The 26,972-nt window shown below is 39.8% G+C and overlaps 1 protein-coding gene across 1 annotated transcript in view; it reads left to right on the forward strand.

Moving 5' to 3' along the window:
* Positions 1-26,972, forward strand: part of prkar1b (protein kinase, cAMP-dependent, regulatory, type I, beta) — a 149,186-nt gene that overhangs the window by 108,883 nt on the left and 13,331 nt on the right. The window contains exons 7-9 of the mRNA XM_022666224.2: positions 8,368-8,526; positions 15,644-15,704; positions 19,364-19,485. Of these exons, the coding sequence (XP_022521945.1) occupies positions 8,368-8,526; positions 15,644-15,704; positions 19,364-19,485 (342 nt within the window). The remainder of the gene's footprint in view (positions 1-8,367; positions 8,527-15,643; positions 15,705-19,363; positions 19,486-26,972) is intronic.

The raw sequence follows: 26,972 nt of genomic DNA on the forward strand, positions 1-26,972 counted from the left end.
AATACAAAATAAAATAACATAGCTGTTCGTGTAAATTGACTCATAAATTGAGGAAAATTACCTGCTGAGAAACGCTGAGAAGCGCTGCGCTGTTAAAATACCAATCCGCCACATGCTGTATTTAAGTCAGTAAGAGCTTCCCAAAGCAGTGTGAAGCATGTGTTTTGGTGACTTAAGCATGGCGTTTACATGATGCGTGTTGCTAATAGCTACATTAGCCTCAGAATTGTTAGGGAGGGAACATGGAATTGTGTAAATCAGATATATTTGCTGAGCTGTCACTTTAAGCCATGGATCTGTGAGTGATATATTAGTGCTAATCTCTGCGTCTGAGCTGGAGACAGCGCTGGGCCTGCAGCCACTTCACGGTGCGGAGTATAGAGCTCAGGGGCCAAAGCAATTCAGCACAGAGCCACACAGTGCCAGAGCAGCCAAGCCTGTCTCACACACACACACACACACACACGCAACATGCACATTTACACAGGCATTAGCCAGGGCTTATAAGAGTGCGTCAGGGTTCATAAACCTCCAAGAATCAGCAGACACACACACACACACACACACACACTGGAATGGAGACACTTGAATGCTCTGGTGATGTCTCTCATTAGCAGGGAGTATAAATCTGCTGCAAACTTGGATCTCAGCTTACTACACACATTGTGTGTGTGTCTATGGTTGTGTGTGAACTGCAAAAAAAAAGTTGTGTTTAAATTGAGATCTGGGTTTGAGGTTTGAGGACACCTGCTCATACAGTGTTCCAGTGAGTCTCAAAAATCAGTCGTATTAAACGTATTAAAGGACATTTTTACATAAGACAAGATGTTAAAGCATTGATGTGAGGATTTGATTGCCTTCTGCTGTGAGAGGTTAGGTGAGGTCAGGTATTGATGTTGAAATTTTTTTCTGCCGTGTTCAGCTAGGAGACAGGTAGTGACTGATACACTCATGGGAGATCATTATAAAGAACTACCACACAAGTACATTCCACTATTCTCCTAGCAGCTAACCCTAAATATACACTACACTACTGTATATACAAGAAACTAAACGATGCACTAAATATAGTTGTTGTTTTACACCTTTTTAGGACCTATTTGAGAACCTATTGTGCATAAAATTGATGTGAAAACCAAAAAGTGTTCTACACCCTTGCACCTGCTTCCTGATATGACCTCAAATCAGTATCATGATATCATGATTTATAAAAGATTTTACCTTTCTTTCATTTGTCTTTCGGCTTCAAGTGTTTCAAGATAGAATTTGTAAGTGATATTGGTAATATTGCTTGACAGAGATCACAGCGCTAATGCTTCTACCTTGAATACCTTGACCTACCTTGACGAATTGGCCTGGCTTCCAAGAAGATCTTGACCAAAAGATTATCCATTTTCCAGACGACCCCAAACACTGAAATCTCCACCAACCTAGTGTGCCAAGTGGCCCGAAAGAACATCCCAAGAAGTTGTTGCCCTCAATACATCCCCGGCCATGAAGCTCTAGTAGGGAATAATATGAGCAGTACAAACAGCTCTATAAATCTGACCCCTTTGCTGAAAGCACAATGAAAATATGTGACTCATGACCTCACTTTCAGGACACCACCAGCAGAAATGGCAAAAAAGTTGTCTCTGCTAGAGACAACTGATATGGTAAAAAACTGCAAAAATGCATGGAACCTCATCTGAAAAAATGAGCAACAACCCATCAATCCCAGCACAGCAACAGTATACTACTATGGCCAACCAAGTTGTGCATCAGCTACTGCTCAGTGGGAAATCCACCACAAGATCAAAAGTAGACCGACTTCAGCACCCCAAACCACCAGATAGACTGAGCCGTTCACCCCCTAAGAGCTCAATATCAGAATCAAAGCCCTTAAGATCAGCAAAGCCATCGTGACAATATTTTCACAGAGGGGATCAAGTACTTTGGACCTCTTACAGGAAAATGAGTCCTTGAGCTAATGAACAACTGTATGCTGACAAGAAACATCCCAAAAATTTGGAGGAAAACCAGAATCATCGCTCTTCTAAAACTGGATAAAGATCTAGCATATGCAAAGAGCTTCCACCCATCTCCTTGTTATGCCACCCATACAAGCTGTTTGAGTGCTTGATCCTCAACAGACTTGCCTCATCAGTTGCAGAACAAGCCATCTTCCTACCTAACAAAACTACAACAAGTCCTATTCTTAGTCTTACATGGCACAATAAAGCCGGACTGGTGACAGGAGTCATTTTTGTTGGCCGTTTTGTTTTGCTGTAGGATTCTGTGAACCACAGCCTCCTCCTGAATAAGATCTTAGAGATGACAAAAGACCTGGCGATCACAGACCTCATTGAAGCCCTCCTCAAAGATAGGCTCAACTCTGTGAAGACCCAAGTCTGTGCGTTCCATCTTAGGAACCACATGGTGTGGAATACACCTTGAACACTGCAAAAAACGCATCTACCTTGGTATAGCACCTGATCACACTCTGTTCTATAAGGAACACATCAAAACCACCAAACTGAAAGTTACCCTCCGAAAATACATCCTTCAGAAGCTGACCAACTCCAAATGGGAGGCCACAGTAAACATGTTAAGATCTACTGCTCTGGCTCTGTGCTGTTCCTTTATGGAGTATGTGGTCCTGTCTGGGAGAGATCATCACATGCCAAGAATCTAGACCCAGCACAGAAGAACACCTGCCGCTTGATCCCTGGTTGCCTGAAACCCACCAACACAAACAACCTGCACCTCCTCTCTGGCATTGCTGCTGCTGCTGCGAGACAGGAAGTTGCCAGCCGAGTAGAGATGATCAAGGCCACCGGTGATGGAGGCCGCCCCCTTCATGGACCCTTCGTGTACCCTCAGTCCAATAGTTGGTTGAAGTCCAGGAGAATCTTTCTCAGCCATTTCCAGTCCCTTAATGCATAATGTAAAGAAACCAGACTCCAACTATGGACAGAAAGGCTTGGAGATGACCTCCCTCCCATTGGCATGTGTATCCCCCCATCTGAAGCTCCTCCTCTGGGCTCAGAGGCACCATTGGTCCAGTGGAAAATGCTCAACCGCCTGAGAACAGGAACAGGGCGATCAAAAGCTGCCATGGCCAGATGGGGCTACAAACTTAGCCAAACCACCTGTGAATGTGGAGAGGACCACACACTGCAGCACTGCCTCATCTGCCTCCTACTACACAATCAGTGCAGCTGAAAAGATCTAGAAGTGTTCAATAAAAATGCAAAAGGTTGTGAAAAGAAATGAGAAACTGTCATATAAAGAGTCTCAAAACACAAAAAGAGGAATACATGATTATTTTTATAGAATAGAATTTAAAAAATGAATACTAAATTACCAATATAGAAAAGATTGCATTGGTTGTTCTAAAGAGGTTCTAAATGATTAATTTTAACAATTACCCAGTCCTTTTAAAAAATAACCTTTTGTTGCCCACTCGGTAGTTGAATCTCATATTTATAGGCATTAAGGTTAACATATCTACTTTGATTAGCAAGTGGTGCATGTGTTTTATTCAAATTCAGCACAAAATACCACTTTTAATGTCCCCTGCACTTTCAAAATTAGCCAACCCCCTAATAAATTACAGCACTCTTTTGCTGCTATGACCTGATGCAAACATGAAACTCTGGAGAATCATTGCTGATTGCTTGTGGGCAATGCTCTCCAGTTCGCTAATAATCCTTAGTGTGTGTGCTCCAACGGTTTTCCTTAAATCCTATTAATTTTCTATAGGATTTAAGTCATGGCCACTCCAGAATCTTCCAGGACTTCTTCTGAAACCCAGCCTTGTGAGTCTTATGTGAGGTATGCTTGGTTTTCAGTGACAGAGGAAGTAAAGTAGCTTCAGAGCATCACTGAGGCAGGCCATTGCTTAACTGTGGGCAGTGTGTTCTATTCAGTGTATGCCCTATTCCCCCTCATTCAGTCATACCACTGATGATCCATTGACCCAAGAAGTTCCAGTTTTGTTTTATTGCCCCACAGAAGAGAATCCAACATATTCTGTTGCTTGTTTATATGGTTAAAGTCATATTTCTTTTCTTATGCTTGTTGGTCAGTAGAGGTGTTTGGGCACAAACATGTTCAGCCTTTAAAATGCAACTATTTGTGTCTGCTGCCACTAAATCATGCTTCAGGGTTTTTGTCATCATTACATTTTTTTCACTGCATTTTTGTGCTCACCTGGTAACTTAAGCTCATTTATACAGACTGGAGCTTGCAGTTATCCACGTAGCCCTGCTGTGATCTGCAGGATCAACACTTGAACCTAGCTGCATTAAGGAACAATTCAGTATCTCTGGTTTTATATTTTCTATTGAGTTAGATTTTCTGTATCAACAAAACATTTTAAGAAAAGGAAAACAGCTAGTAAAAACAAAAAATGAAAATGAATGGAATATGATAATAACTGCTTCAACACTCCCCACCGCCACCCCTCTGGCCTCCGTATCATTTCGGCGAGGTCATGGTTCCTCAGGCATGGATTCCTCTGGAACGTAATTTGGCCGCTGGTCAGACCGTCTGGCAGGACTATGCCAGGAGATGAGTGTGTTTTTTTTTTTTCTTTTTTTTTTCTGCCTCTTGCTCTTTTGCACTCATTTTTTTAATCTCCCCTCATAAAGTCAACAAGTGGATCGTGTATCGACAGGTGAAACCCAATTGGCCCATCCGAGAATGAAAGAGGCTCTGTGTGTGAGAGTCCAGGGTATGTGAGTGTGTGTCTGTGTGTATCTATGTGTGTCAGAGTGTATATGTGGATGCAACACACACACACACACATATACACACACTCCGGGGCAGTGAAGTGTGAGCGATTGAGTGTATGGCAGGTTCTTCAGTAGCAGCCCAAGGTCGAGCGTGGTTAGAGATAAAGCAGAAAGGAGTAACATCAGCCTGATTGAGTTCTTCATTTTCTCCTTATGGGAGATATTCAGTAACCGGACCGAGCCCAGAGATAAAGGTGTGAGGTCAGGTATCACACACTTTAACCTTGAACACCCCCGACCAGACACACTGTACACTGAGTTTCAGACAGTGGCTCATTTCAGATGGCCTTCATGAGTTTGTAGAGGAACCAATAATATAATAAAGCATTAAGTAAAATTTTACACTTAGTCCTGTGCAGGGCTAGAGTTAAACTAGCTGTACTTGTGTGAACATACATATTGCATACTACATACTTTTTATGCACCTTGCATACGCCTTGCGCTGTAACCTGACAAAACTGACATGCCAAACGTTGCAGAAAACTGCCATCATGTTAACAGAAGCTCTATCTCTAGCCTAAATGTAAGAGAACACCATTCATTAATTTCATTTTAAGTCAAAATGGCCATTAGAAGTTTTTCTGGAGATAGTTATGTGGAGATTATAATGTGCAATAGTCTATTTACATAAGTAAGCAGAAATGCAAAAAGAAGATTGATTGAAAAATAAAAAAAAAATCCAAAACTAAATACATGCCCTGGCCAGAAAAAAAGTTGCCACCAAAAAAGTTCACACACTAACATATCGTTAGACCACCTTAAGCTTTGATTGCAGCACACATTCACTGTAGCATTGTTTTTTAAGCTTCTGCAATGTCACAAGTTTTATTTCAGTCCAGTGTTGCTTTAATTTTTCACCAAGATCTTGCAGCAGCATTGATGATGGTAGAGTCTGAGCACTGCACAAAGCAGCTCTTCTCCATCCAGCACATCCTAAAGATTCTCAATGAGGTTAAGATCTGGACTCTGTGGTGAACTCTCTCAATCCATGTGTGAAAATGATGATCTCATGCTCCCTGAATCACTCTTTTACAATTCCAGCACCATGAATCCTGATATTTTCATCTTGGAATATTGGAGCACATACTGTTGCTGAACCTAGACCTGACCAACTGCAGCATCAACCCCACATCATTTGCTTAGTTAAATCCAGACAGTGTATTAACAAATGTGTCCAAGATATAGAGAAGAGAATAGACCTTTATGCTTGAATTAGGTGTCACAAATTCCACAGATTCATCCTTTTAACTGTGAGAAGATGAGTGAGAAAGAATGTAAAAAGTAGAACATTCCTGGATGTCTTTGCTGCAACCATTTTCCGCAAATCCCACCAAATATGTTCAACAAGATTTAAAAGTCATGGCCACTCCAGAATCTTCCAGGACTTCTTCTGAAACCATGCCTTGTAAGCTATGTGGTGAGGTATGCTTGAGCTTATTGTCCTCTTGGAAGGTCCAGTGATGCCCAAGCTTCCCAGGATTTTCTGATTCTTGATTCAATCCATCTAGCTCTTCATGAGATGCTGGTTTCCAATGAAAAAATTAGCTCCACAGCATCTCTGAGCCAGGCAGATACTTAGATGTAGACAGTGTATTCTATTCAGTCCATGCTTTATTCTTTCTCTTCCAGTCAGGATACCACTGATCCACTGACCCAAGTAGTTCCAACATATTCTCTAGCTTGTTTATATGGTTAAAGCCAACAATTTTGTTCTTTTGGGTCAGTAGAGGTGTTTGGGCACAAAGACGTTCAGCAATTAATAGGCACCTTATTGTTCAAGTTTAAACCTAAGTGCCACCAAAACCTGCCTCATGGTTTTTGCCATCATTAAATTTTTTCGACTGCATTTTTGTGCTCACCTGGTAATAAATAAAATGTTTTATTGCCCAACAGAACAGAATCCAATATTCTTTGGGTCAGAGGAAGTGTTTTGGCACAAAGATGTACAGCGATTATAATGCCCCTTGTTGTTTAAACTGAAACCTATGTGCCTGCCTTCTCTGTCATGTTCAGATATTGGAGCTACTTTTACTTGAACTTTTATAATATGATACCAACTGAATCTTTAGAAACAAAGGCAAAGACATTCAATAAAATACCTTCAGTAGACTACTCTAGACAAAGTTTTCTGGAAACCTGCAGATAAATTAAACTAAAGCAGAAAAAGAACTATGCAAAGTACAAAGTGATACTCCAGGTCACTTAGAGAACCTTCAGTGTAACCTGTCTCCTCCAGATCTATTAAACAAGAGCCAGAGACCAGAGTCACAGAGGGGTTAATTGATTGACTGATCATGGTGAATGTCATGTAGTCACTGGTTCACTGGTTGGAGCCACTGTTATTCCTACTGGATGTTGGAGATGAAATGAATAATAAAAAAACATTTAGTTCAATTTTATTTATATAGCGCTTTTTACAACAAAAGTTGTCACAAAGCAGCTTTACAGAGAAAAACAGGTCCTCACCTCTTACAAGCAGCACCACAGAGATGCCAATTATTGTGGTGAAAATTGTGGTGCCAAGAAAAAACTCCCTTTAAGAGGAAGAAACCTTAGGAGGAACCAAGAATCAGTCAGAGGAACCCATCCTACTTGGGTTGACCCTCTCAGTACAAATAAATTACAAACAAATAACAGAACAAAACAACAGTACAGAGAGATAATGTGGAGCTTTAACTAATGTAGAAACAGGTACTCATTTATGACACAGTGGGCAGTGGAGAGCCAGGCTCGGCAACATCAGGAAAAGGGCATCTCCATACATGTAGAAGAGATAGATAGAGAAAACAGAAAGGCAGAGAGATGGAATTAGTTTTAACTGGATTTATGTAAAACAGAGAATATAAAACATTATTAAAGTGTGATTAATGACTCCGGCAGATCTGAATAAAACAGCCTAACTAAGGTAACAGAAGGTAACGTAGACATGGAGGCTCCCTGAAACACCGGCATCCACCCACTCCACCGTCCACAAACCTGAGTGACCGTGTGCAGTGGGAGAACAACGGCACCAGCATCTCAGTTTACCCACAATTCCCTCTGTCCATGAACCCCTGGATCTGCAGCCTTATCTAAAGGAAAAAACATTAATTACCAAAAGCTAAACTAAACAAGTAAGTTTTCAGTCTAACTTAAAGATTGAGAGTGTCTCTGAGTCCCGAACATATTCTGGGCGATTATTCCAGAGTTGAGGCGCTTTATAAGAGAAAGCTCTTCCTCCTGCAGAGCTCCTCTGAATTTTAGGAACTACTAATAAACCAGCACCCTGAGATCTAAGTAATCGCGGTGGTTCATAATAGGATATGAGGTCTCGTAAATACTCAGGAGCGAGCCCGTGTAGGGCTTTATTTGTTAACATGTTCAGCTTCATATAAACTATTACTAATAATTACTAAGTTATGAATTAATTAATAAGTATTTAATGGATATAAAATATCATGAAGTTCATGCAAATGCATGAATACCATTTCTATTTAAATGATTTTCTGTTTGTTTATTGACATTAAAAACAAAGATTGGAGTTGATATTGATGTTAATGTTTTCTCTCTCTCTCTCTCTCTCTCTCTCTCTCTCTCTCTCTCTCTCTAGGTGTATGTGAATGGAGAGTGGGTGACTGGAATAGGGGAGGGGGGCAGTTTTGGGGAGTTGGCTCTGATCTACGGGACGCCCCGTGCCGCCACCGTTAAAGCCAAGACCGACCTGAAGCTGTGGGGAATAGACCGGGACAGCTACCGCCGCATACTCATGGTACAAAAACACTCACACATTAACACACACACACAACAGCACACACACACTCCACTGACCAGTTCATAATGAAATGACCAGACAAGGAAATTAGAAGATGTAGGTGTTTCTATTAAAGTTTCCAGTGAGTAGAAGCACACGATCTAGTAGGTGTTTCTAATAAAGTGGCCAGAAAGTGAGTGGTAGCACAAGGTGTAGTAGGTGTTTCTATTAAAGTTTCCAGTGAGTAGAAGCACAAGGTGTAGTAGGTGTTTCTAATAAAGTGGCCACAGTGAGTGGAAGCACAAGGTGTAGTAGGTGTTTCTAATAAAGTGGCCAGAGATTGAGTAGAAGCAAAAGGTGTAGTAGGTGTTTCTAATAAAGTGGCCAGAAAATGAGTGGAAACACAAGGTGTAGTAGGTGTTTCTAATAAAGTGGCCAGAGATTGAGTAGAAGCACAAGGTGTAGTAGGTGTTTCTAATAAAGTGGCCACAGAGTGAAAGCACAAGGCTTAGTAGGTGTTTCTAATAAAGTGGCCAGAGAGTGAAAGCACAAGGTGAAGTAGGTGTTTCTAATAAAGTGGCCACAGTGAGTGGAAGCACAAGATGTAGTAGGTGTTTCTAATAAAGTGGCCACAGTGTGTGAAAGCACAAGGTATAGTGGGTGTTTCTGATAAAGTGGCCAGAGAGTGAGTATTTAGATTGCTTATTATTTTAATTCCGCTTCACTGACAACTTTTAAACTTATAACATTTGTTAGAGTGAAAATACATCTTGTGAATTATACTAAATACTTGAAGTGTTTCATGTCCCCTTTAAGCTGATATATTTTAAAGTTTGGCATGTTCTCATATTCGTTTGATTGTTCGCTCCAGCTCTTCTGCAGTGTGTTGGTGATAAAGCTGTGTGGGAGCGATTTTTGCTGCATTCCTGAAGTTTCCGTTTTTTTGAGTTGTGTTGTAATTCGGGGACAGAGCAGGAGTGTATCAGAGCGAGGTTCTCACTCCCCCCCCCCCCAGTGGAACATTGCAGTGCCTACGACCGGACTGGCACACTCAAACTGGACTAAACTTTCCACCCTCGGGCATTCCTTACCCAAACACTGAGCCAGCACCGTCACTAAGGAGGCTGACTGAAGCTTCATCATTACAAAAATGCACTCTGGAGTGTGTGTGTGTGTGTGTGTGCGAGAGAGCTAAACATCAGTGTGTTTGAGAGAATGTTTAACACACTCACTCTCTCGCGCGTTCTCTGGCTGCATGCTTGTGAGAGCCTGGGCAGCATCCTTGGTAACTTTTTTTTGGAACTGGACAGAAGAATACAGATTTTCTCTTTCTCTTCTTCCCCTCACTCTCTTTCTTTACCTTTATCTCTTTTACACACACACACACACACACACACACAAACAGCTGTGGGGACAATCAGAATTTAGTTGTGCAGAGCTGCAGTTAATTAAGGCAGTAATTGTGTGTGTGTGTGTGTGTGGTACTGCACACTTTTTTATTTCTATGAATTGTGCAAAATTCTGGCAAAACCCAGATACAGATCTGTGTGTGTGTGTGTGTGTGTGTGTGTGTGTGTGTGTGTGTGTGTTCGGCTCTCCATGGAGGACTGATAGAGGGATAAGAGATGGAGTGCTGTCCTGATGAAAGCACAGACTGATGAGATGATGGGATTCAGTGAAAGATAAAGAGAGATGAACTGGTGAAGGAATGGAATGATGGACTAATAGACTAATAAGAGATGGAAGGATAGACTGACCCAGGATCTGATCTGAGAAGCCTGATTAAAAACTGGGAAGTTTTTGGAACCACTTCTAAACATTTGCAGATTATAAGATAATCAGTTTAAATTAGATATTATATTAGTTATAGTTAGTTAACATCTAGAAAAGACTCAGTCACCCTCAGCTGAGGTTATATTCATTTGGATGGTCAGGAACAACCCAAGAAACAGACAGACAGAGATCTGCCATGAACTAAAAAAAACTCTAAAACTAAAACACCAATGTCACTGTCTACAGTCAAGCTAATTTTATATTAACATGATGTAACGATTAGGAGACTGCTCTCCAAAATAGAAGCCCCTGCACCAAAATCCACACATTCAAACTGGACTAAAGTTGGCAGCTGACAACAAGGACAAAAGAAAAGCTTAAATGAATGTTTTATAATCAGGTGTAAAAGATGTCTAAAAGAATATTGCTCCAAATGTTAAGCATGGTGGTGGTAGCTTCATGCTGTAGGTAAAATGTGTAGGAATACCTCAGAACTCTTTATCATCGTCTGAAACCATCAGCTAAAAAGTGAATCTTCTGGACACATCTAAAGTGTTTGTGAAATAAATAAAGCTTACTACCAAATGAGTTGAGACTATCCCCATTACAGTTCAGTGTGGTCCAAGACTAGACCTAATCCATGTCTGGGAAACTTCCCCTAAATATTTTTAAAGTCTTGACCTCAACCCGATCGTAAAATATGTGGCCTGTGCTTAAAAGTCAGGTTCATGCCAGGAAACCAACAAATTAAATTCTGCCAGTTCTGCCAAGAAGAGTGATCAGATATCCAACCAGCATGCTGCCAGAGGCTTGTTGATGGATACAAAGCATCTGGTCAAGGTGCATTTTTTAAAGGACATATTTAAATATTAAATGTGCTGTATGTATATTTTTGATCCTTTGTTGATTCCAGAAAACCCAAATTGTCCAATTTTCCACCAAATTATTGTTTTTCTTTATTTCTTTTAAAGATGTCTAATACGAACATTTCAGGGTTTATCCAAGTAACTGACACAGGTCTGGAAAAAAACTAAGACCACTTAAAAATGATGAGTTTCTTTGATTTGACCAACTTGAATATAATCAAGAGGAAAACCAATCTGAACTGCTTGAATGTTTGGAGTGACATAAAGTTATCCAAAAGCAGTGTGTAAGACTGGTGGAGGAGAACATGCCAAGATGCATGAAAACTGTGATAAAAAACAGGGTTATTCCACCAAATATTGATTTCTGAACTCTGCAACTTTATGAATATGAACTTGTTTTCTTTGTATTATTTGAGTTCTGAAAGCACTGCATCTTTATGTTATTTCAGCCATTTCTCATTTTCTGCAAATAAATGCTCTAAATGACAATATTTTTATTGGGAATTTGGGAGAAATGTTATCTGTAGTTTATAGAATAAAATAACAATGTTAATTTTACTCAAACATAAAGCTATAAATAGCAAAATCAGAGAAACTGATTCAGAAACTGAAGTGGTCTCTTAATTTATTCTAGATCTGAATATGAAAGGTGAAAGGTATTACAGAATAAGTACTTTTGGTTTTATAAAGCCCATTTCACTCTTTACACTGTGAAGGAATTACACACATTATGGAGTATTTTTTAAACATAACAGTAAAGCTAATAATGCAAGTAATAATATAGTTTTTTAAAAGATTAAAAAAGATACATTTAAGTTTAATCTACTTGGAAAATACATGGAAAATAAAGATTATAAAAATAAAAACATTACAAGAAAAACAGAATCTGCTTGCCCGTTGTGGTGTACACCTACCAAGAAGGACCTGTTGGAATCAGTTGAAACCCATCTGGTCCCATAAATGCTTGATCTGGCAGAGATGTTAATAGGAAACCCTTGCTGTCATGTGGGCGAGCATTATCCTGCTGAAAATGCCAGTTGAAATCCCCATCTGAGAAAAAACACATGTGGCTTTATGATGTCTTGTGCATTATGCTGAGCTTTATATTAAAGTGTCCTTTATATTAATACAAATAGTTACTGACTGCATACTCAATGATTCTCCAGAAGTTGGAGCAGTGTTTTGCTCCACCACAATGGCAGGATTAAAATGCTCACTACAAGGTTTCTATATTCAAACCCAGTCATCACTGGATCCCAAACAGGGCCTGGATTTGCTGCTGAAGGTGATACAGTTTTAGTCCATACTAGTGCTGGGTGATATACCGGTTCATTCTGTATACCGCAGGGTGAACTTGAACCGGTATGTGTTTCTCTCATACCGCCACACCACTAGAGGGCGCTGCGGAGCGCCGTGCGGAACAGAACTGTCAAAGAAGAGAGTCTGACGCTGGTCTAGCTCCTTCCTGCAGAGAAATCAGAACACCTCCTGCTGCTGTTTCTACTGTATGGCTGTGACCGAAATGGCTCCCTATTTACTAGTTAGGGCACTATTGAGTATGTCAGCCATTTTTCTTTGAGTGTCCGAATCATAAGGGGGGAGTCAAACGTGATTTTGAGGGCACTAAAAACTCCCATAATGCATCATGATTTATAGTAAACTTCGCTGCTTACTAAGTGAGCTGAATGTGTCCCAAAATGCTTTGCGGGTCTCGCAACTAAGCAACAGACAGCCGAAGAAACGGAGGGGACAGCGAGTCACCAGGGTTGCCAGATTGTTACAGTGGGATTCAGATAAAACCAATTTACAGGGTAAAACGTGTTTCAAATCCACAAAATTACAGAGAAAACCACCCAAACAGCTGATGTTCGTCATATTAACAATATTACAGGGTTTATTCCAACATGATCTTAACTAAAATTCCTTAAATATCTTAAATATCACTGATTACAAAAATGATATTTAAATGAGTTTATCTGCATATCTGTATTATGTGTTTTGTGCCTTGTATCATTGGACACACGAAACAAAAACTTAAAAACAGTGCATAAAAACAAGCTTGCCAGCAATGAAAGAAAGAAATAACTTACTCACATATAATAACGAACATAAACACAGCTTCAAATTTCCATCAGCAGGACTAAACGCTCTGTCTCTGCAGGGTTATATATCTAACTACAACACCGCCTAGTTAAATTTCCAAACTCTTTACACTTGGTAGTTTTGTTCACCTGTCAAATCACAGCGTTTCCTCCAAACAATTTCAGACACAATTCGACATTTGGCATGAAACCACCCAATCTGGCAACAGTGCGAGCCGGTGTACACTGCTATTTTTAAGGTTTTCTTCATGTAGTTCAGTAATGTGAGGATCATCTTCTAAACAGCGTAAAAATAACAAACAGATAAATAACTTCATGATCAGCTCAGAGCTTCACTATCTTTAATTCAGAGCTCAGCTCGTGTGTTTATGGAGTTTTAAACACGGTTCAGCCCCTCTCTCACCTGTGTGTGTTTATGCGACTGGTGCTGGCGCATAATAATGATGAGTTAGTGTCCGAATTCACTCCTGTCTTACCACTAATTAGTGAACTTATTAGTATCTCCCTGCATAGCGCAACACTAATGAGGGAGTAGGGAGCCATTTCGGTCACAGCCTATGAGTGTTTTTACCCCAGTAAAACAGAGCAGTAACTACAGCTCTTTAAAATATATTAATACTGTAGCTTGAAGGATTATTTGAATGTATTTTTTGACTGGAGCAAGAAGGGAATTGTGGCTGTTTTAAAACTGTAATGCCTCTAATGACTTTGGTAAATTTATAATGATGTATAGTAAATTTATATTAAACCTAATTTGTCTAATTTGTGCAATAGAACTATTTCAAAGAGAAGTATCTCTTTAAATACTTATAAAAATAATAATTATAATATTTTGTAAACCAACGTGTATTAAAGTTGTTGGCGTATCTCTTTTTAAGGTCTATTGTTTAAATTTTTCAGCTGTTTTTCTGCTAATAAAGTATGATTTCTTCTTATTTTGCTCAATTTTGTTGGACAGAGTAAACCCAATACTAATCAAAGCCTTAATTTAAAGCCTTAATGTTTTATATTATATATACTACTAACAGAAGAGTAACTCACAAACATATAATAAAGCCCAGTCATGCAAAAAAAAAAAAAACTAAATAAAATACAGTGATATACTGTGAAACCGTCAGAATCTTGAAAAATACCGTGATATGCATTTTTGGCCATTACAGCCCAGCACTAGTCCATAGCAGTGCATGTTTTTCATTCACAACACAAATTTAAATTAAGGAGATGGTCACTGGCTGGTGGACAGCTTTGGTGGCAGCTTATCTAAGTCCCAAAATGTGATCTGTCCCAAAGTTTGTCATCTGGACTGGATGTCTTTGGGAGTCTTGTTAATGCATATTTAGCAGTCTATTGTCTCAGTACCAAGGAGAAGCATCTGAGAGGCTTTTTTGGGCAGCTGGAAAGCACTTTTACTCTCTTTTTGTGGAAAGACCCAGTGTCTAATCCGACCACACCTGTTATGATTTACATTTCTGCCTGGGACATAACCTCATGCCTGGATTTTCAGCAGTCCAGAGTGCTTTTTTATGCTCAAATGGGTTTTAAAGAACCTTCTCTAAATGTAAAGATTCATTACCAATGTTTAGGTTTTTCACACTCACACATCTCTATTACAATCACAATTCTTTATAGAGCCAAAATCACTAAAAAACATTTATTGCATGTTGTAATCATAAGTGCTCACAGGCTTACAAAGCATGTAAATGAGTGATGTTTAATTATTCTGTTTTTTCATTGGTTCTCTCAGTCAGTGTGCAGTGTGTGTGTGTGTGTGTGTGGTGGGAAGGAGGCGGGGCCTGAAAAGAGATTTTCCTTTAATCAGCAGCTTTACACTCCAGCTTTAATGCGCCTCTCGCTGGAGAAAAGTTCTGACTTTTTTATGAAAATCTGAAATTAAATTAAATTAGAGCCACTGCTGTCTAACACTGAGACGCCATCGTAAATGCATCATTCCCACACACACACACACACACCCATAGTGACTGCCTAACAGACCTGGAGCCACTCTGCTCTCTCTGAATTAACCGCCCCCCCCCAAATACGCACTCACACAAACACACACACTCACACTCACACTTGGGCTCTCTCAGTCTGCGCTCTGCTTGGAGTGAAAAGATGAAAGGGTGAAAATGAGCTTCTCTCTGGGTTGGGGCTTGCCATCATTATTTTGGGGGAAAATCCCTTTCCAAGTGGGTGGGGAGGCCCACATGCATACACACACACACACTTGAATTAGGACACACACTTTGCTCTTTAGAATAACTCGGCTTCAGCAGCGCAGGATAACATAGTCTTTTCAGTATGTCACAATGTGAGTGTGTGTGTGTGTGTGTGTGTGTGTTGGATTACAGTGTTTGTGCAGTGTGCCTAAAGCGTGTCCTGTCTCTGTGTTCACAGGGCAGCACATTAAGGAAGAGGAAGATGTATGAAGAGTTCCTGAGCAAGGTGTCTATCCTCGGTAAGTCACAGTGTATAACTGTATGTATAAAGCACATACACATATTATAATATAATAACATTCTGTAGTCTCGGTCATCAAACATGTTAAGAATTAAAAATAGATCCATGTTACATAATTATACTGTAATGGCTCTATTTTAGCAATCTTTAGGCATGCCATAGCTTAATTTAGGGCATGTTGGTGTGTGTTTGGTATTGTAAAGATAGGGAAAGTTTATCTTGTGTTGCTCAAAACATACAAAAAGCATGTTTATAATTCTCTTAATTAAGCACGGGTGTGTTATGGGCATAACATAAGATAAACCAATCAGCATGTCACTCGCCATTACTTTTCAAAGCCAGGTGCGCTCTGACTTTGGCGGATTGCTATTTTAACAGCACAGTGCTTCTGCGCTTCTCAACAGAGAAAACTTCTCAAACCTGCACGTTCACGCTGTGAAGGTACACAAGCAGCATTGAAGTATTGCACCAGTGTATGATTACAGCATTACCCCGGTTCACCCATACTTATTTACACCAGTACAGCATCATCACATCAGTATTACACTACTTCCCTACACCATTACAGCATTACATTGTTACACCAATACAGTTTTAGACCAGTACAGCAGTACAACTTTACACCAGGGCAACATTACAAGATTACACCACTGAAGCATTACAGATTTTTTTGCAAACTATATTCTACAGTGGTTGCAAAATAATTCATACCCCTTAAACTTTTCACATTTTGTCACTTTACAACCACAAACTTAAACTTTACTGTGAAACCCCTAAATTAAATCCAGTGCAAGTAAACTGCCTTCAGAATTCACTTAATTAGTTAATAGAGTCACACTGTATGTGATTTAGTCTCAATATAAATGCAGCTGTTATAAAGGCCTCAGGGGTTTGTTAGAGAACACTAGTAAACAAACAGCATTATGAAGACCAAGGAACTCAGCAGACAGGTCAGATATAAAGTTGTGGAGAAGTTTAAAGCAGGGTTAGGTTATAAAAACATATCCAAAGCTTTGAGCATGTTCAGTCAATCATCCAAAAATAGAAAAGTATTGTACAACTGCAAACCTACCAAGACATGACCGTCCACCTAAACTTACAGATCGAGCAAAGAACAGCACTTGTCGGAGAAGCAGCCAAGAGACCAAGATGGTCACTCTGGAGAAGCTGCAGAAATCCAAAGCTGTGGGAGAACTATATGTCTATAAGTTGTGCACTTCACAAATCTGGCCTTAATGGAACAGTGGCAAGAAGGAAATCATGGTGCTGTGGTCAAATCAAACAAAAGTTTAACTTTTGCAAAGTTTTATTTGTGGTGGAAAAGTAACACTGCTCATTACCCTGAACACACCATCCCCACTGTGAAACATGGTGGTGGCAGCATCATGCTGTGGGGATGTTTTCTTCAGCAGGGACAGAGAAGCTGGTTAGAGTTAATGGGAAGATGGATGGAGATAAATACAGGGCTGGAATCCTGGAAGAAAACCTGTTGGAGGCCATTTACTGTATTACTACACCAGTAACACCAATTAACCATTACAACATTACAGCAGTAGAGATCTTTTTGCACCATTAGAACATTACAGTTTTTAAACTCTTAGTGTCAGTAGTACTGGAGGTGAAAATGAGACAAAATCATAATGAAATGTAGATTAATTAAAATATGATTCATAATTATCAGTTAATTGTTTTTCATAACTCCTCCCCCGACTGTTACTAAGAGAGAGTTCACTTAAAGTGGTCACTGCGGCTGTTCTGAAGACCAGATACAATTACACACACTAACACCTCTACTGAGAGCTGGAGACGGAGAGATACGGTCAGTGTGGACCCCCTGACCCCTCAGAACTGTGAGGTCATATGAGGCCCACAGACACACTCATGTCTGCTGCTTCTGCTTTCTTCTGCTGTTCTTTCTCCTGATGTTCTCTTCATGATGGCCTTCTTTGTCTCTGTCCTTTAAAGGGAGTGTTTTTTGTTTTTCTTTGATTTTGGCGATAGCGGCGATTTTGGTGACGAGCCCTTGATGTCATTTAGCAAGGGGTGGAGGGTTAAAGGGGGGTTAATGCACACTTACTACAACCCCCCCACCCTCTCCACACACACACACACACACTGCGTTTGCTCAGTGGAGCATGTAGAGTCGGGGTAGTGTTTCGGCTGAGGCTGTTACGGATCTGCACAGGCGTGAGGAGGCTTTAGCCAGAGTGATAAAGTGACCATCAGTCTGGGGCATGCAGACAGACTGGCCCCAACACACACACACACTCACACACTCACACATTCACACTCAGTCACTCTCCACGAGCCTTCTCCTCCAGCCAGGAGTGGACATCTGACCCTGCTGAGTGTTTGAGGGCCGTTCTTGCTGATGCACCAAGAAGAGCAAGCGTCAACCACTGTGTGAAGGTTTCACCTCAAGCTGCCTGTAATTATCATGTTTGAGTGACATGTTTTGATGTACGCTCACCGAGGACTTTATTAGGAACTCTGTATTCATACTCGCTAGGGCCCCACTTTCAGAAAACAGCCTCCAAACCATTCATTCTTTGTGGCATGGATTCCACAAAGGAAATTCTGGTCTATATTGACCTTAATTTTAAACTCAGAATTTAAACTCAAATTCTACTGTTTGCAGATTCTTCCTCAATTCTTCTCATTCCAAAAGGGTTCTATTGCACTCAGATTAAAGTCCTTCTGCTAAAATAAAATTGTTCTTTGTGAAATACAATAGATCTCTCTGAGTTGTATATGATGTGATGTAATGAATATAATTACATGAAACTCTTCCTCAGCCTCTATTGTCTGCAGTAGCTAGTAAAAAAAATATTCAGAAAATCGGGTCGATCAAGAAAAGCACCATGTCTACGTCAGTTCGTGAATTTGTATTCATTAGAATTCATGGCCTCGCACACCTTGACTCGTGACCACCTGGATTTAAGTAAGTAAATGATGTGGGGTTGATGCTGCAGTTGGTCTGCAGGTTTAGGTTCAGCAACAGTATGTGCTGAAAGAATGAGGTCAGCTGACTACCTGAATATACTGAATATATAGACCAGGTTATTCCATCAATGGATTTTATCTTCCCTGATGAATCACGAGCATATTCCAAGATAACAATATCAGGATTCATGGTGCTGGAATTGTGAAAGAGTGATTCAGGGAGCATGAGATCATCATTTTCACACATGGATTGAGAGAGTTCACCACAGAGTCCAGAACTTAACCTCATTGAGAATCTTTGGGATGTGCTGGATGGAAAAGAGCTGCTTTGTGCAGTGGTCAGACTCTACCATCATTAATGCTGCTGCAAGATCTTGGTGAAAAATTAATGCAACACTGGATTGAAATAAATCTTGTGACATTGCAGAAGCTTATAGAAACAATGCCACAGTGAATGCGTGACACAATCAAAGCTAAAGATAAAGATCAACAAAATATTAGAGTTTGTGATCTTTATTTTGGCAAGGCAGTGTATTTGCACATTCATTTATTTATAGCTGAATTAATTTATTAGAAGGGGTGTTCACAAACATTTGTTTTATAAAAACACAAATAGAAAACACAGTACAGTCACATATACTGTACAATATAAAAGGTAATGAATAAATAACATGAGCTGTCTCTCATCCTGTGTGTGTTTGTGTGTGTGTTTAGAATCTCTGGAGAAGTGGGAGAGGTTAACGGTGGCTGATGCGTTGGAGCCGGTGCAGTTTGAAGATGGCGAGAAGATTGTAGTGCAAGGAGAACCAGGAGATGACTTCTTCATCATCACAGAGGTGTGTATAAATGTCTGTGTGTGTGTGTGTGTGTGTATTGCAGGGACATCTGAGGACAACTGAATGGTTACAGAGGTGTATGTGTATGTTAGTTTGAGCACAGTGACAGCTTGTCTCTGGGGGGCTGTAGACTCTCGCAGTGTTTGACTCAGGACTCCAGACTCTGACTGGCAGCTGTTTAAAGATTGTTGTGATTAACTCCACATTTATGAAGCTAAGCAGAGTCAGAACCCCCCCGAAACTTCTCAACATTCTTCATATCTTTCTTTCTTTTCCTCCTCTCTGTCTTTCTCTCTGTTTCTTATATTTACTTAGAATCTTGTTTCATTACAAACAATATGAACCCTAGATACAAGTACACGTGTCTTTGAGAAGTAAAGCTTGTCAGAAGATCTAGATGATTTATTATTGAAAAGTTTAAAAACAATGTTTCTTAAAGAGAGATTACCGTCCAAAATCCTTAATTTTCCCTAACATCATCAGTGCGCCTTATAATCCGCTGCACCTAATGTATGAATTCTACCAGTCAGGTATTAAGGAGCAGTTTATACAGGAGTTTCAGTTTAGTTCTCCAGCACTGAGACTGGAGCAGTTAATTGTGCTAAGTGCTAACTCTCAGTATTATCAGCCTGTAGCCTGCTGCTAACCCTGGCTAGCTCTGCTGGAGCAGTATTATTAGCATTAGCCTAAAGCACTAGCTCTTTGTATAGTATATCGGCCTGTAGCATGTGCTTTTACCCTGTTAAAACAAGCTACATGGTACGAACCACTACCTAATATTGCCCTGGTTTACCAGAACTCTCAGGATTCCTCAGTGTAGCGCTGCCGGGCAGAATTTACTAGCGTTAATCATGGGTAGTGCTAGTGGTTAGCCACTAATGCTAATGCTACTGCAACAAGCCTTATTGGAAATCTGGAAATCTAAGCTTACTGTAAATAAACAGAAGTGCTTTACTCACCCAAATAAACAGTTTTCAGGAGAAAAATCTTTGTAGATTAACATCCAGTGCTCCTTTGACTTACAGTTACAGTTAAGAATTACAGTTTTGTTTTCGTAGCTTATCTCAACAGGTGAGACCTGCTAAATTATAAGGAAAATGTGGCGCAACCCCTGTTAATTACTAGTGTTGCCTAATACGCATTATAATCCAGAGTGCCTCATGTATAAAAATACATCAGAAAAAAGACATTATTAATTTATAGTGCGCTTTATAATCTGGTGTGCCTTATATTGTGAAAAATATGGTATACATTTTTCTGTCTATACAGTGCATAATATCATTTAATGAATTGGGAGGAATTTCAGTGTATAAAAGGCATCAACATAAGTCTGAGCTGAACACCCATTATCTCCATTATCTCTTAAATGGCACTGCATCCAGACTTCTGATAGAATAACATTGGAAAGGATTAGTAATGGCAATTGTCAAGCAGAGTTACATTCAGAAATGCCCCTTTAAACTTTACTGTGTAAAACAGACGACCATTTTCAGAAGGGGCGTAGGCTGCTCTGGGCTCTGAGGCATCTAGGATAGACCATTACACAGTTTATCTAGTATCTATTTTTGGGAATAAAGGGACACTGTGGACCAAACACAGAAGAACCATCCAGACTGTTATCAGCAACAAGTCTGAAAGCCAGGATCTGTCATGGTGTTGTGTCTGTACACTTCTGTGATTCAGCATTACAGCAGAAATGCACAGAGCAACATATGTTACCTGTAAGAAAACATCTTTCGTGGGGATGTACATGCATTCCTCAGCAAGCCAATGCAAGACCACATGCTGCACACATTACAAAAGCATGGCTATGGAAGAACAGGGTATGAATACTGCACTGACCTGCCTGTAAATCCTGACCTGTCACCAGTGGAGAATGTATTGAGAAGTATTGTGAGAAAGAATGGCAAAGTGGTAAAAACTTTACTGTTCCAACTTTGTTTTGGAATGTGTTGCAGGTCTGAAATGGAATGTAATGAATGTACTGTATATTAAAGTTAGGTTCAGCAGATAAAAAACATTAAATATATTGGGTTCATACTGTCTGTATGGAAATGAAAGTACATGTTATTTTTATTTTTTTCTGCACTACTCTAACTGTTTGATTTGATGTCATAGATAAAAGTGTGTCATGCAGTGTCAGAAAGCACAGCTACTAGACATCTATTACACAATAAGTCAACATGGCGTGAGGTGAGTGTGTGATGACTCACGATTGCTCAGAAATGTGGTTTAACCCCCTGAAGACAACAAGTTCATCAGCAGAATGAAAAACTGAGCCTTCCTTTGAGGTTTAATGTGTTTTATCAAGGAGATCTGTGGCTCAGAAATCACAATTTCAAGTCATCTAATTTGTTGATAAAAATATAAGCTATTTTGTAGACTATAGGCAAATTAGGAGTGCAATATGACCTATATAATACCTTTTCTAATTACCACAAATTACAGCATTTTCACATTTATCGTATTTTTTGCACTATAAGGCGCACCGGATTATTAGGCACTTTGTGCGAAACTAGTAAAAAACAATTCTAATTCAGCAGGCCTGTAAAGCTAAGCTAAGTTAAGTAAAGAACACTTTATTTCTTAAAAACAAACATTGTCTTTTAAAATCAAATAAGTGTTGGACGTTAATCTACACAGATTGTTCTCCTGAAATCTGTTTATTTGGATAAGTAAAGCGCTTCTGTTTGTTTACAGTAATAAACAGAATTTCTAGCTGTAAAGCTAGCTGCGGTTAGCGGCTAATGGCGCCTGACCGTGCTACACTGAGGAAACCTGAGTGTTCCGGTAAGCTTAGGCGATATTAGCTAGCAGTTCGTCCCATGTAGCTTGTTTTAACATGGTAAATATGCAGGCTACAGTTCGATATACTCACCTTTAAACGGCAAAAGAGATAGTGCTTAGCGTGGTTAGCGGCTAATGCTAATACTGCTCCAGTCTTAAGTCTCAGTGCTGGAGAACTAAATTGAAACTCCTGTGTAACACTGTAATTCAGCATAGTGGCTTTACTGCTCCTTAATACCTGACTGGTAAAATTCATACATAATTATAAGACACATTGTAATTTTTTGGAAAAATTAAAGGATTTTAAGTGCGCCTTATAGTGAGAAAAATACGGTAAACAAACGCGCTTCATTCAAGTCCTGTGGACAGATCAAGTTAAAATGATCTTTCTGACTGGAATGAGTAAAGTAGACACCACAGTTAATTTGTTAATTTTGAATTAATCTAATCAAGCAAAAGGTATTATGCTTAGATAAAACATAGAGATTTGTTTTACTGTATGGACATGTGTTTATGACCCCAACACTGTTAAATCACATCAGGACCACATCAGCCAATCGTATGAGACTTTCAGTAAAAAACAGGAAGTATATAGTAGGGGGGGGGGTCTGAGAAAGGTTTAAAGCTGCTGCTTTTGGTTAATTTACTTTGGATTTATGAACTCTTTGCCGTTAATGGGAAAAATGGTGGCTGGACGGAGAGTTTAATGAAGTTTGGCGCACTGAGGTTGGTTTTCTGTGCTGCTGAGTTTTAAAAATGTGACTGTGCTGTTGATCTCAGACTGAATATACTGTATGTAATTGGGACTTGAGTGATGTATTGGTATCGGTATTTATGCATGTCTAGAGTAATGGTTTGTTTGTAGAAAAAAGGTATACAATTTTATGAAGAGAATATCAAACTAACAGTTAAATTAGCTTTGTTTGGACTTTGTTTTGCTTTATTGCAGCCAGTGGCACAGGCAACAGGGAACAGTGGTAATGAAAAGAATGGATTCAGTTAAATACCAGCAAATTCTGAAAGGAGACATCACACTGTGATGGCTTAAACAACCAGATAATGATCCTAAACACACCCTTAAAATCCACAATGGACTGCCTGAAGAGATGCTAGCTGAAGGTTTTGCCATGTGTAACACGGAGGAGGCAGGATGTAAACGCAAGTCAGGTTTATTCTCCATTATTACAAAATAAACTAACAACAAAACACTGAGGAAGAACTATAAAGAAAAAAGGTTACTGAAACAAACACTAAAAAAACAAAGGATAAACTAAAAGACTTAAACGAGCAAAATAAGCAAACAAAGAAACAAACTCAATAAAACCAACCAGAACACTTTAGACAAAAAACACGGCAGATCCAAACAGAGTAACAAGACAAGTTTCAAACAAAAAGCACGACAAACAAAAAGGGACCACATGGGGTATTTATACTCAGGCACACACTAGGGACACCTGTGGAGGTAATGAGGGGGCGGAGTTACAAATGAGACAGGAGGGGTTACAGATGACAAGGCGGGGCTAAGGCGGAGACAGGTAAACAAAACAAGAGAACAGAGGACAGGAGCAGGAAGGAACCAAAAAAGGAAAAACACTGGACAGACACAGGCTAGGGTGTGACACCATGATCCTAATCGTTTCACAAGCTTAGCATCGTTAAAAAAATAATGAATAGACCTGAAAAGCGGAGCCAAGAATCTCACAGATTCTCAAAGCCTTTTTGCAAGGCTGAATATTTTTAAAGGTGAAGACATCAAAAACAAGAATTAGCTGCTACCAAAGGACTGGGAGTGTGGGTTAACACTATGCACAAAATGCAAATCAATGATAGTGATATTGGGTAATTATCTGGACTGTAGAAAAAGATGTTCACTGTAAAAATGACCATAGTTTAGAATGCTGGCACCAGGATATACCTAAAACTATTTATAATACAGTTAGTGGGGCTTTATCTCTCAGTGACCTCACTTCTCTCCAGCTAAATACATTCATTAAAGGGGTATCTACAAACATCTGGACATATAGTGTGAATATATATCAGCCTATGATATATAATCTGCCACTGAGAGCATGGAGAACAGCGTTGTGTACAGTGACAGAAACCACACAAGCAAGTTTCTCTCCCTCTCATTTCCCTCTCTGTGGTTTTTAAGTCTCATGACACACAGACTCTCTCTCTCTTTCTCTCTCTCTCACACACACACACATACACACACACACAAACACTTATCTCTAATTACATACTGCTCAGTGTTGATTAAAAGCTATCACTTTCCTCTGCATATCCCTAATGCAAACTGAAAACTCACACGGTTACACCCCCCAACACACACACACCCACCAAACTATTTACTCCTCCATCATCCCTCCATCCACTTCTCTTTTTAATCCAAATTTTAAAAAATGCTGTTAAATAAAGCAAAAAGTATAAGAAAGCATTGATAGGTGACATAAATTGCAGACCATTGTGTATTTTTGTTTTATCATCTTAAAACCTCAAACTTACATTGTTCTTAAGAGTTTAAGTGATGGACCAACACAATGTAGCACATAATTGTAAAGTGAAATGAAAATGATACGTGGTACAAAAATGTGAAAAATGTGACAAAGTAAAAGTATTTAGCCCCCATATATCAATACTTATTAGAGCCACCTTTTACTGCAATTGCAGCTGCAAGTCTTTTGGGGTTTGTCTCTACCAGCTTTGTGCATCTAGAGACTGAGATTTTTGCCCATTCTTCTTTGCAAAATAGCTCAAGCTCAGCCAGGTTGGATTGAACAGCAAATGTCTTGGCTTTGACTGGGCCATTCTAACACATGAACATGTGTCTTTGATCTAAACCAATCCACTGTAGCTCTGGCTGTATGTTTAGGGTCATTGTCTTGCTGGAAGGTGAACCTCCTTCCCAGTCTCAAGTCTTTTGTAGCCTTCAACAAGTTTTTTTTCCAGGATTGTTCTGTATTTATCTCCATACATCTTCCCATCAACTCTGACCATCTTCTCTGTCCCTGCTGAAGAAAAGCATCTCTGCAGCATGATGCTGCCACCACCATGTTTCACAGTGGGGATAGCGTTGTTACTTATATGCCACAAAAAGCGCTTTGCATTTAGGCCAAAAAAATTGACCGCACCTGACCACAGCACCTGTTCTTCCACATGTTTACTGTGTCATCTTCTCAGCTTGGGGAAAACTACAAAACGGCACTTCTTATGTCTTTCTTTCAATGATGGTTTTCTTCTTGCCACTCTTCCATAAACTTTAGATTTGTTGAGTGCACAACTTACAGTTTTCTGATTTCTGCAGCTCCTCCAGAGTGACTATGGGCCTCTTGGCTGCTTCTCTGAACAGTGCTCTCCATGCACAATCTGTCAGTTTGGGTGAACGACCATGTCTTTGTAGGTTTTCAGTTGTAGAATCCTTTTTCCATTTTTGGATGATGGATTGTACAGTGCTCCTTGAGAGGCTCAAAGCTTGGGATATGCTTTTATGACCTAACCCTGCTTTAAACGTCTCCACAACTTTATCTCTGGCCTGTCTGCTGAGGTCCTTGATCTCCATGATGCTGATGGTTCACTAGTGTTCTCTAACAAACCACTGAGGTCAATACAGAACAGGTGTATTTATAACAAAGAGACTAAATTACACACAGCCGGACTCTATTAACTAATTAAATTACTTGTTAAGGCAATTGATTGAACTGGAGTTTATTTAGAGGGTTTAGAGGAACATAATTTCCCTCCACTGTGTACCTGTACTCAGATGGAATTACAATAAAAAAGGCCCTTGATTTCACTCTTGACTTACAATGTCAACACACCTGTATTGTTACACAGATTTGTTACAAATAAAATTAACACTGTTCTAATATACTGTAGTGCACACTCTATTACATGTGTTACACACTATAACACACCTTGTTACATGCTCCTGTTACATCACTGTTCATCACAGTTACACACTAACGCGCTTTGCAGCACACTGAGTACACACACCCAGTCTGTAATACAGTCCGGACGACACTTAACACACTGTTTTACACACTCTGTACTCCGCCACTCTCTTGTGGGTTGCAGACACAGCTGGGTGGTCTGTAACTGAGCAGGCTGAGTATCACCTTTCTTCACCCTCCATCACTCTCTACTGTCCTGTATCCGTCTCACACACACACACTTTACCCCCTGTCACTTTAGAGTGGAGGTCATGCTTTTTTCTGTGGAATGTGTGTGTGTGTGTGTGTGTGGAATGTGCACATGTGGTCAATGAGTCATTTGCTACTACATTTCATTAGCTGACTATAAACTGTATGTTTGCTCTTTATGTTACCCTGGAACAGTAATTTTGTGAGTATGTATGTGTATGTGTGTGTGTGTGTGTGTGTGTGTGTGTGTGTGTGTGTGTGTGTGTGTGTGTGTGTTACATTATGTTCTTCACATCCTAATTGCTCCTTGTCCATGGAGACACATAAACCCTGGGGTCCATCAGAAGCTAAAGCTTTGGAAAAAAAACATCTAAAAGTAGCTACCTTTTAAATGTGATGCTAATTTAGATCTCCTGGGCCATGCCATGCCATCATCAGCCTCAGAACGACATCACCCCAACGATATTATTCATAGACCCCGAGCATGAATAGTTCAGAAACCTCACCCCTGTGCCCCACATGACTGAGCCCCAGGGGTTCCCCAGCCCCTCAGATCCTGGC

This window comes from Astyanax mexicanus, chromosome 19, assembly GCF_023375975.1.
Source record: "Astyanax mexicanus isolate ESR-SI-001 chromosome 19, AstMex3_surface, whole genome shotgun sequence".
Classification (NCBI taxonomy): Eukaryota; Metazoa; Chordata; class Actinopteri; order Characiformes; family Acestrorhamphidae; genus Astyanax; species Astyanax mexicanus.